A 13001-nucleotide genomic window follows, 5' to 3' on the forward strand; every position below is an offset into this window, starting at 1 on the left:
TGAAAACTGTTAATTTTTAGCTTCTAATATTTCCATTAATACAAGACATGACACAGACAGAATTTAGACTTTTTGAAACAATGACCTTGAACTTTCTCAATTGACATTGGGTCAAGGTCATGACACACCCTTTAATCATAAGCAATCTTTGTGTAAAGTAAGAACTTCCAATGTTTCCCCATAAGAAAGATATGGACCGGACACGAATTTTGCATTTTTTCTGCCAGTGACCTTGACCTTGCCCAAATGACCTTGGGTCAAGGTCATGACACACCCTTAGGACATAAGCAATCTTTGTGTGAAGTAAGAACTTCCAATGTTTCCCCATAAGAAAGATATGGACCGGACACGAATTTTGCACTTTTTTCTGCCAGTGACCTTGACCTTGCCCAAATGACCTTGGGTCAAGGTCATGACACACCCTTAGGTCATAAGCAATCTTTGTGTGAAGTAAGAACTTCCAATGTTTCCCCATAAGAAAGATATGGACCGGACACGAATTTTGCACTTTTTCTGCCAGTGACCTTGACCTTGCCCGAATGACCTTGGGTCAAGGTCATGACACACCCTTAGGTCATAAGCAATATTTGTGTGAAGTAAGAACTTCCAATGTTTCCCCATAAGAAAGATATGGACCGGACACGATTGCACAGACAGACGGACAGACAGACAGACGGACAGACGGACGGACGGACAAGGTGATTCCTATATACCCCCCCCAAACTTTGTTTGCGGGCGGTATAATAATTAACTTCGTTATTTAAAAAATATACATTGACAAATATTGAATTATTATTAACAAAAAAAAAAGCGTTATGGTGTGGGTTTTTTTTTTACTCTCGCAGTGTTGTTCTAAAAGTTATATAAACATAGCTAACGTATCCTTTCCGTTAACATCGTGTTTGTTTATAAGCACATGCAAATGAGGACAGTTGAAATATGTTATACATTCATCAACATTATCATTATCATTTTCCTTTCTGGCATAGCCCATGCCCAATGTACCAGATAAGAATCAAATTTGTTGCATACACAGTAAGATAAAAGGCAGTTGCTGAGCGACGTAGTGTATGCTATATTTGGATACTTCAAATAGCCCTAGTTGTGCTTCATGTATAAATTGCCAAACTACGTGAAATTATGAGAGAAGAAAAAAAAAATCGAAAAACAGTTTATCAATTTAGATAAGAATACATTTGCTTCTTTCTTAAATATATCCCACTGAGCAAAGCAAGACTAAAACAACCATTTGTTGTACATGTAAATAAAGGTATCAATATTGTTTTACCAAACTCTGAACATTTTTTTTCAAAGTGCGTTAATATCGACGCACAACGCACTTTCAAAACTAATTTATTTTTTTTCAAAGTGCGTTGACTTGGTCAAAAAATTAACACACTCAGAAAAAAATATTTCAAGGTGCGTAATTTTTCAAAGTACGTTGTAACAATGCTATGGTATGTCAATGTGCCAATATTGAAGTCGAAATAACAATTATATAACACTTGTGAAATTAATTAGATCTTTGTTTCACATGTCTTATTGTTATATTTAATACTATGTATATTAATGTATAACATGTATTCTTTATAGCAATGGCCGCGTTTTGAGCGAAAACAAAAGAAGAATTGAGTTAAGATATAGTTGAAAAGGGTATTGCCCTCGACTAGTAATAAATCTTCATAAACTAGATCGAAGTGCCAGGCTGTTTGAAACTGCTGTCTTTGTAGGTGATTACAAACATATCAACCGTTTTACCTCCTCAGGTCTTTGAAGACTTTTTTAAAAATGAAAATACCTGCTCATAGAAAACATTATCTACGTGCAAGTCTGCTATTGTAGCTATGATCATATGCAAGTACTACGGATTGATAAAATACTAATTTTTTGTGATATTTTTTTTTAAATTCTCACTGTGTTATGGCATTTACCTCTACAAGAAAAAAACAGGATATTGCCCCCTAACGGTGCAGGCAGTTTGAATCTGCCCTCTGATGATTATATTTTACCCGCTTTACTCCGTCACTGTGTAAACATACCAATGTGAACGGTCGATGAGGCGAGGAAGCTTATTACGTGTGTGTAGTGATCGGATATTGGTCATCTCTGTGATGTGAATGCTCCCTCTGTCATCACAATATCACAATCACAGTTACCCGGTGTAAAATGTTCTATGTAATCATATTTTTGCAAAGTATTTGGTGTTGTTATTCATTGGTTATCATCATATGGTATCATTTTGTCCATTGTATGTTCACATGATTTGTAGAATTATAATTATCTGTTATAATATTTGCTGTGTACATATGCATGTGTTTTTTTATCATTATTATTAATTATGCATACTGTTCATCAAGTGCACTGTATACACTATATATAACCTTTTACTAGTACGATATATAAGATATATAGTTAACGACGTAACTTGACATAATGTAATGATGTGGACTTTGTAAGATAACAACGTGTCATTATGTTAATTAAGTAATTAATTCCTTTGTTATTAAAATTATTGCAAGAAATTTGTCTTGGTTATTTAAAGGATTGTGACGTCAGCATTGCGGAGAACACAGAGAGAGAGAGAGAGAGAGAGAGAGAGAGAGAGAGAGAGAGAGAGTGTTTTGAAAATCTAAAACGTAAAAAAAAAATCAATGTTTAGTGAGAGCGATAGAGAGAGGAAATAGATAAATAAAAAAAATAAAAACAAGACTTGGTGAGGAAGGATTTAAAGAATTTTTTTTAAAAAGAGTATATATGAGGGAAGGAATAATATTGAACAGAGAGATAAAGTAAAAATTAGCTAGCATACGTTTAAGAATAAACGATAAAGAAAAGCACTGGTCCATAGTATAGCATATACACTGTCTATAGACACAAAGAGGGAGAGAAAGAGAGAATGAAAAACAGTTTTATGTGAGTTAAGATGGATCGAATTATGCACATCTCTAAAGAAAAACAGAGGATAATAACACACGATTCAAGAGAGTGGGTATGGGAGATAGAGAGATTGAAAGATAGAGAGAGAGAAAGAACTGCGTTGCCAATTGTTGTTTACTAGGGTAGTTTCAAATTCTTCCGCTGACACTGGACACACATCGTAGAAGTGCGAGTAAGTGGTGAACAAACACCGAATGCGCCAAATCTTGTTTACAGTGATAGACGCCGTAAATTTCCACCGCAGGAAGGCCGATCTCGCGGGGCTATTTATAGACGGGGATACCCTCGTTAGCTCTCAGCAACTCGCGGGACCCCGAGCACTCCACACGTGTTAGTGGAACCACTGAAAATAGAACTATTTTATGATATAAGAAAAAAAGTTCATTTCAGCAAAAAGAACTGCTATCGCCTTCTCTAAAAGTTTATCTAACGAAAAAGTGAACGAAAAAATAGGATAGAGAGAAAGGAAGGAGGGACTGTGCGTTAAGAGGGTCTTTTTTTTAACCTGGAGAAATGACATACGACAGCGCCTTGAGACAAGTTGGGGAGTTCGGGAGGTACCAAAAGAGGATCTACCTGCTCCTATGTCTCCCCATCGCCACGTGCGGCATGCAAGTCATGGTGACGGTGTTCATCCTTGGAGTTCCCCGGCACAGGTCAGTCTCGATTTCAGCCCCTCCCTCCATCGGGGGAGCCATAAATCTTTGTATATGGAGGGGGAAAAGGGGACTATATTTCAGTTGTATGAATTCATCGCATTTCATGTTTATAAAGAAATAAGTGACAATGTGTATCTTAAAATTAATAAACCTCGATTTCATGCACACCCACCTTTATTTGAATTTTCACCTAGTGTATATACATATATGTAAAGAAGAAAATGTCTCTGTATGTGGTGCATGCATTTCAGTTGTAAAAAAAGCATGCATTTTTTGCTTGCAGTGATTTCCTGTTCATTAAAGTACGTAAGTCGGTGTATCTTGATATAAGACGCACTTTGAATTAATAAATACATATGGCATTTTATATATAATGTCCACATGCATTAACTGTTATTCTTAGGGAGGACCAGACAAATTTTAATCAATATTGAATGCAATATTCTAGTTTTATTTAAGTGATAAATGGCGCCCTTATCACAAGGATTCCTGTTCTATTCATGCAGAATTGTGCAAACTGTCAGGTTTTTATCCTGTGCTAAATCCGTGAAAATCCAATAAAAAGTGTGAATTAAGTTTGAACATGTAAAGTCTTCACTCCATCGTGTGCCTTGAACGTGGATCGCTACCGTCATATAAAAACTGGGTGAAGGTCGACTCGGGGTAAAGTGATATAAAGTTATATTGAAGGTTGGCTGATAACACTGTGAAGTATCTGACAGCTGATTAGTGGTGGTCAGTGAATGTGAGAGAAAGAGAGAGAAGGAAAGAGAGAGAGAGAGGTGGGTAGAGAGAGAGAGGGAGAGGGGGAGTGAGTGAGTGTGTGTGTGTGTTAAAAGGCTACTGTCCGGAAATCTAGATCTCACACTGCGAGCGAGGAGGTCACTGCCCAATTAACCTGAATACTCAGAGAGAGAGAGAGAGAGAGAGAGAGAGAGAGAGAGAGAGAGAGAGTATGATACTGTCCTAGTTTTTGGCTGACTAGTGCTCACCTAAATATAATACAGAAGACGTACTTCTCACACGAAGTGCACGTGTATTAAATTGACCTATATACGATTGCCTGTCTGCCATCTTTATACATGTACATGCACACCGTTTCTTGTGCGATTCAAAATCATTGGAAACTAATCCAAATTACTCTATTTTTGCTATTATCTTGAAATTGTTTATATATGAAGTAACGAATAAACAGACAACCAATGAAAACAATACTGACTAAAAGATACTGCCATCTTTTATTCTGCACTTACAAAAATCCTTATAAATGTTAATGATTATATATATTTATATATATTTTTAACACGAATTAAATGGTTAAAATTTGGTTGTTGTAAACACTGATAAAATTCCAACAGCGTTGACACCCTGACAAGCCGTATCTGAGGGTTTAATGTTGATATCGCTCTCAATATCAGCTGATTTTGCTTCATACATAAGTTAGAAAATCCTTCTTTACTTTTAGTTGCTTTGTCGAAATACGATTTGCAATTGACTATTTACGTAGTATTGAATTACCTTTTTTTCTGATGACAGGTGCGCTATCTGGGACAACGACACTTATGCCGTGCAGGGCCCCGCCCACCTGTCCCTCATCAACCTCAGCATTCCCACTGCCCCCGACCCCCTTACCTACTCACAGTGCGATCTGTACAGTTACCATAGCGACAACGAGTCGGACCCGGCCGATTCCAGTTTTGTCCGGAAGTGCTCTAGATGGGTCTACGACCAGTCCGATTTCCTCAGTACATTTGTGACAGAGGTAACATAAATAACCCAAAAAACCCATAATGACTGTTAAAGCATGTAGATACAAGGGAACGTCATAAACAGTCTATGGTTATTTGATTATATTCTACTTAATTCGAGTTAAATTGAATTCGTCTTGTTGGCGGTACTTTATAAAACCAAAAATAAAATGTCATGAATGTTTTAAAACTGATACATGTATTAATAAAAGTGTTTCCACACAATCAAAGCGAATCATTTAAAATATTTTCACGATGTAGAAAACAAAATTAAAGACAATAAAGCCAATCATCAATGATTTTATTTTAGGAGGACCTAGTGTGTCATAAGAAGTCCTACGTCACACACACTGTGATGTCATTTATGGCGGGATTTATGGTCGGAGCCTTCGTTGCTGGCGTTGTTGCAGATACGTGAGTGTTTTTATCTATTTCATTCATTCATTCATTCATTCATTCATTCATTCATTCATTCAATTATTAACTAATACCTGTTTTCTATGTCATGCTTAGTGCAGGGTGTCATCAGGTAATAAATTCATAACCGTCTGACCCGTGCATTAACCTAGCTAACAGCAAAATAAAGATTTGAATTATAGCAGCGTTCAGAAAATTATGGTGGAATTTTTAATCTATGAAAAAATGCTAAGATAAGGTTTCACTAAGTTATACAGAAATACCACAGATATTTTCCCGGTCTCTAGAACCGTTTCTGTCAGGGGCTATTAGTCGTTGTATGACAATTCGTCTAATAAACTCTTATAACCTTTATTCACGTACCCATCACGCGCTAAACGCGAGCTGCATGATACATGTATAAAGCGTGCATCAGCACTGACTCTGTACAATGTACATACTGAATCTAAGCTATCTACTACTTTCTCATTTTGTCACTTAAAATTCTGGTATTTATAGAGCTGACGTCATTTCAATACCTAAGCAGATTATAAAATCAATCTATGTATCGATCAGTTAGTGGGTCGACCGAGTTGTCGGCTGACCAGTTGATCTTGTGGGTCTATCGACTATAGATCGAATACCGGAATGCACTCCGTTTCTTTCAAAGTTGGCCGTGCTTAATGGCATCTCCTAAGTAATGTACAAATGTACTAACACCGCCGCTATTCTGCCAAGGCCTGTCATCTCCACTCTATTTCAGTATATGTAATTGTAATTGTTGCATAGCCAACATGGAATTTTTTTCTTCAAGACTTTTCGCCGACGTTTGAAAAAATCATGAAACGAATTATCATATTAACTCTTTTTGCTATCATTTCCACCAAAACTTTAGTTTGACGTGTAAGAATGTTACCTTGCCTCCAGATCACTCTCTTGTAGATATAGGCTCTGCTTACATACCAGTTTGTTGGACGCGAAACTTCTGACGATCGTTCAAGAAACCCCCTATCTCTTATAGAATTGCCAAGTGATGTTATATGGAGAGACCGTTGTAGATTAAATATATATGTATTGTAAAGTATAATATATGATGTAGATGATATAGATGTTTCCTGGGATCTCAGCCCTCAATAGATAAGATAGAACTGTATGCATTTAGTAAACGGTTGATGGGAGCAAATTACCGAAAAACTGTCTGTTGTTTAATTTGCTTTCGATACCTGCAATAAATTGTTTGGTTCTGGGTTTCTTTTTTTTTCTTTTTCGGATTTCAGTTCTTGTTGGGTTTTTTTCCGGGTGGGGGTTAGAGGGGGATGGATGGTTTTGTGGGTGGGGGTGAGGTTATTAGTTTTCTGCGTAATTTATCTCTACATCGATGAACAATTCCACTGCAAACAGTCAAATGGACCAATTTATGTTATACAGCAACACTAACACTGTATGTAAAGGTTACACACTTGTCATTTCACTCTCTACAGAAGATTCCTCTCGTTTTACAGGTTGGGGCGTAAAAAGGGCCTCCTGATGAGTCTGGCCTTACACATCGTCCCCAACATCGCCGTGTCCTTCGTCGGTGACCTTTTGACCTTCATGTGTTTACGGTTTTTGTCGGGAGCGTCAGTAGGCGGCCTGCTGGCTGTGACGTTTACAATGAGTAAGTAAAATGGTCACAGTTTGTAAATTACAATATACAATGTATACATTTATCACTGATGTTGTGTAAATCTAGGTAATTTAGTGCCGTTTAAATATGAATGATTTTTTTTTTGGTAGCAATATATTTTACTGTAAAAATTACAGAGAGAGAGAGAGAGAGAGAGAGAGAGAGAGAGAGAGAGAGAGAGAGAGAGAGAGAGACTATGTCGTCTAACACGGACTTTTCTTTGTGTAGTTATGGAGCTGGTTGGCCCCTCCTACCGGATGATCACGGGGATAGCCATAGAGCTGTTTTGGGCTTTTGGCGCAATCGTTCTGGCTTTACTGGCTTACCTGATCAGGGACTGGAGATACCTCAACCTGGCGGTGTCTGTACCCGCCCTTCTGTTTATACCCTACATCTGGTAAGTGACCCCTGACCCCACTTACTTTAACCACCCCCCCCCCCCCCCCCCCAAGCCTCGGTGGTATAGAACTCATCTGGATATTTATGTAGATGAAAGTATGTAATCAATTAGAATAAACATTTCTTTTTGTTGTTTTAGATTGTAGAGTTTTTGATCATTAGATTTATTTTTAATCGTAAGAGTGTTTTAAGATAATAATTGTAAAGGCCTAGTGGGCTTCAACTCGATTACAATTAATTTGAAAAAAAGAAAAGAATGGAATCATTATTTAAGTATTATGACGTGATCAAATACGGTCGGGGTGATCAAATGCAATAAACCCCAAACATTTTGCAGTCAATCAATGTATTAAGAATAAGAAGAACTATTGTAGAACACATGAAAGCTAAGAATATCAGCAGGACAGCGCACTTCATAATATTCAAAGAATAATTGCTTAGTACATATATATTTATACACATTTCAGTAATTGTACGATTAAATGTTAAAATACTCAATAATGTATTGAACTACACCATACAAAATCGAGTCGCAGTGTTTTCACAGACTAAGACTCCGAAGGATATAAATATTGGGTGTTAAGTATATCTTAAAACTACCATTATCCAAAAAATCTTGAAACGTAGTGTCCTGTGTCTGGAACATGTAAGAAACCCAACATCTGGATAATTTCACCGGATAATTAGATAGATGATCTCATAGTCTTAGGCTAAATGGATGGCTATAAATAATGGGAATAAGTACGTATATATGTCTAATAGGGTTAACCTGACTCGTTAAAATATGTATATGTAAACTGTGTGAGTATCACAAGATTACTCAACATCACTGTCCAGAAATGAGTACAGTTGTTCTGTTTAGTTCTTTTTCACAAAGAGTATTCCTACAGTGTAATGACAATATAAGAAATATACTTCAATCATTTAGGCCATTCAAAGTTTTTTCTATGTTTAGCGTCCGCGGGCGGATTGGTTTTGAGATGTAAAAAAAAACACAAAAAAAAAACAACACAGTTGTTCATAAGTTAAATCGCTATTTCATATGTCGAGCTCAGGATCGCATTTTTAAATCCGGATTTGAAATCAAATAAAACAACATTCAAAATGGAACTCATATATCATTGTTACAAAAAAAAGGACATGGGTTTTTTTAGGGGGGGAACCCACTGATTATCTCTTTTTTCTAAATTCTCTTCATCTAACTTGATCAAACTTTAAGTCTAGTTTATCTTAATTTAATTAATATTCAAATAAGAAACACAAACTACCAGCCTATTCCAAAGTGATACGAACAATAATGTTAAATTGTGACGTGTTTGAGTTTTCGTTCCAGCATTATTCCAGAATCCTCTAGATGGTTGCTAAGCAGAGGTCGGGAACAGGAAGCGGAAGACATATTACGTCACGCAGCTAAGGTTAATAACAAGGAACTACCCGAAAAACTCTTTGACTACGAGGATTCGTTCGAAAATGACCGATGTGTTCCGATTTGGAAACTCTGTGTAACACCAACACTTCTGCTTAGATCTACCGTCATATTTTTTAATTGGTAATATATACGCTTATGCTTTATATATGTAAACACCTGGTTTGTTTTATTCTTTTCTAATTATATTTAAATACCTATCTTGTTTTGTTAAAAAAATCAATCCTATATTATTACAGGATGGTTGTCAGCATGTTGTTCTTTGGGTTGGCGCTAAATGTGGGAAATCTTGGAGGAGACATTTACATGAACTTCTTCTTGTCCAGTCTGGCGGAAGTTGTCGGCTACTCTACTCCATTGCTGGCGCTAAAGTGTTTGGGCCGGAAGCCAGTATACGTTGGGTCCCTTTTACTAGGTGGCGCTGCCTGCATTCTGACGATATTTCCGGTTCTTTATGGTGATACTAGTAAGTCAAAATTCCACCTTAATTAAGAAACTTTTATCGTGTGTTGAAGAGAAAATGAAAAAAAATTACATCTTTTGGTTTTTACGAATGGTTAAGACCATTTCAGTATTTCAAAGTAACCAATTGTTAGAACCATTGTATTCAATTTGTGTAAAAATAACTGATCCGAAATTGAACTAATGACAAACAAAAAAACTTCACCAAAAATAATAGAAAAAGGTACGAATATGTTTTTGATTAAAAAAAATTGGAGGAAGAAAATGTTGACCAGGATTATCTGTCACAGTCCAATAACCCACGATTTATTTGAGTTTTTCTACTGCTGTTTGGTTTGAACATATTTTATCGCGTCTGTGTTTGATGACCAAAGTTTTCTGGCATAGCCCATTAACATACAATTCATTTGAGGAGTGTACTGCTGTGTTTGTAGGTGTCCACTGGACGGTGGTGGGTCTGTCCATCCTGGGTAAGATTGGAGCCTCCACGGCCTTTGCCACCATCTACCTGTTCTCTGCCGAACTTTTCCCCACCGTGGTCAGAAACTCAGCAATGGGAGTCAGCTCCCTCAGTGCCAGGATTGGTGGGATGATCTCGCCTTATATAGCCATCATTGTAAGTCATTTGACTTTAGGCTTGATTGAAATATATCACGTTGTATGTGTATACCGACGTGAAATAAATTGTCAGTTGTTGCATGCATGTTATCATATATTTTTTGTGAAGTTTTATAATAATTAAAAAAAATAAGTACAGAAATGACCCAGAAACCATTTCAATACATTGCCCCTGCATTTGGGAACTTAATGTTCAAATTGATATTTCTTATTTATATTTTAATTTTGAATTTCCTTCAGAACGAGGTTGTGGGCGGGGACTTAGGCGTGGCAATGCCGCTTGTTGTGTTCGGTCTGTTTGCATTTGTGGCTGGTCTGTTGGCTCTGACACTTCCGGAAACAAAAGGGCGCCATTTACCGGAATCTATCAAAGACTCCATTAAATACACAGAGTAAGTATATGTATATGACTATTATTTAAACCAAGCTTTAAGTTAACTTATTGTCTTAATGCACGACAGTGAATGTGTAAAATTGACTAAACACTCGTTCGTAATTTGTAATTTATTGGTGTATTCGTCATTAACAGTCAAACTTTGATAGTGAGAGGAAATGACATCATTGATGCGTCATATCCGTTGACTTCACCAAAAGAGGGCGTGGCAGTTCAAGATGAGAAGTGAAGGCCAAGGTCAACGAATCTCCAACGATATCATACAGGCGTTTTGCATATATTTGGCATTATCCTTTTCTCGATATATAGGAAATTTTAATAGGTTGTAGACAGTTTTGATGTTTCCTATGTTAGAGTAGCTAAATCTTTATTTCTAAAGATGAACTTATTTTCATCTGTTTATATTATTAAGATTGACTATATTAGTCGTTATTTTCAGAATGGTTGGGTTTGGTAGAATCTATCCTTTTATCATTTTGGTTTTTGTTTTTTGCCATTTTACTGCCAAACAGAGGGCATTCCTTCTATATTCTTATTTTCTCCTTTAATGGTGTTGGTTTCTATACTTCAGATAAAAACCACAAAAAAATACTGGATCTGTGGTCATATAACCGAAAGAGGGTGACATTTTTATTCAGTCTCTTTATTACCACTGACATTTAGGCCTATCACGGAAAAGTTGGAGACTGAGATCGAAAGTGAGCCTGTCTGGTTTTATGGCCCAAGGGTCTGACGCTAAAAACCATCAAAGCTTTTAAAACATTGAGACCCGCTGGTAACCTAGTGTTGTTATTTATAACAGAAGTTCTTCCACTAATTGATAACGCGTGGCTTCTGATTGCTATTTTAAATCTTTATTTTACATACTAGAAAATCAAATTTTGTTTTTCAAAATCTAAGAATGTTTTAAAAGAATATGGGTCATTAAGAATCTGTGAATTTTTGTTATTTTGAACATTTACAAAACCAATCACAAAAAGGCATTGCTATATTTTTAAGCTTACAAATATGTTTGACCATATCAAGGCTATGGAATTGGTCTGGAATTTGTTGCTGTCAGCATTTTGAAATACATGTATGTTATGTCATTTCTGTGAAATGTGATATTATGTCTATATAGGCAATTTAATATGCTGTATAAGCCTACTTTATCTAAAACATGTATGATGCCATAAACTTATCTTTATGCTACCAAATATAAGGTGCTAAGAAGTATCTTCAGATATCTAAATGGTTTAAAGTTGATATACAAACTTACTGGGTAACAAACGTCAGATATTTGACAGTGAAGTGCATTTGAAAAGACACATAAAAGTGAAAAATGTGAAGGCATTGTAGATTTTAAACTCTACAAATACAAATAACCTTCAGTCAGTAGCTGACGTCCTATTATTATAATTGTAATGCAACGCAGTTTAGACTCAAAAGAGTGAGAAAAGAAGCTAAATATAATGTAATTACCACGTGATGTCAATGTTCATTGTAAACGAGACCACGTCCTAAATGCTGTATAGAATTGCCATAGTAAGATTCCGAGATGTCCCGAAATAGTCCCAAATTTACATATGCAGTCCATGTCAAGTTTGTTTTGTTTTGTTTTGGTATTTTTTTGATTTTTTTTTCGGGGGGGGGGGGTTGTTTGCTTTTTTTCTTTGTTTTTTTTCTTTGTTTTGTTTTTTTTTCGGGGGGGGGGGAGGGGGGTTAAAATTAATTAACCTTACAAGAATACTAGAGAAAATGTTAAGATGAATGTATTAGCGATAGTAGGAGTGAATCATACAATGGGTTAATAAGCATTAATTGGAAAATCCTAGATTCGAGTCCTTGTGCAGGTCTGTTCCCAGGCATGTTTAATAATGTTATCATGATATTATCGTGTTGTTAACGTTTTCTCAATTCAAGAATTCCTTATGTTATTGCTTGGAAATTTGTCCAAAAACTATGCAATGTTTACCATTGTGGAACTTGCATTCATTCACTAATTGTAAGAGAAGTCTCAGCTTGTTGTTCCAGCCTTTTAATGTTGAAAAGTCAGAGAGAAACAGAGAGAGAGAGAGAGAGAGAGAGAGAGAGAGAGAGTATTGAAAAAATAGTTAACATTTTATGGCAATTGCCGTGAATTTTTGTTTTATTACATTGTAGCTTTACGCACCTTCTTGTTTCTGTGAATAAGGTGTGCTGTTTGTTAATATATTATTTTTATTTTAAAGTTATTCATTTTAAAATTCTTTTATATAACAAAAAAAATTATAGAATTACACGATATTTATTTAATGTATAAAGAATGATGTATATT

At 36.0% G+C, this 13001-nt stretch overlaps 1 protein-coding gene across 1 annotated transcript; it reads left to right on the top strand.

Annotated features, from left to right (window-relative positions):
• Positions 1-3216: 3216 nt before the first annotated feature.
• Positions 3217-12781, top strand: LOC105331456 (organic cation transporter protein). The gene is made up of 10 exons (XM_011433667.4): positions 3217-3593; positions 5133-5358; positions 5655-5758; positions 7243-7397; positions 7635-7803; positions 9139-9354; positions 9471-9697; positions 10128-10309; positions 10552-10703; positions 10841-12781. Exons 1-10 carry the CDS (start codon positions 3451-3453, stop codon positions 10932-10934), a joined length of 1668 nt encoding a protein of 555 aa, XP_011431969.2. The 5' UTR covers positions 3217-3450; the 3' UTR covers positions 10935-12781.
• Positions 12782-13001: the final 220 nt, after the last annotated feature.

The sequence above is a fragment of the Magallana gigas genome, chromosome 9 (genome assembly GCF_963853765.1).
Source record: "Magallana gigas chromosome 9, xbMagGiga1.1, whole genome shotgun sequence".
NCBI lineage: Eukaryota > Metazoa > Mollusca > Bivalvia > Ostreida > Ostreidae > Magallana > Magallana gigas.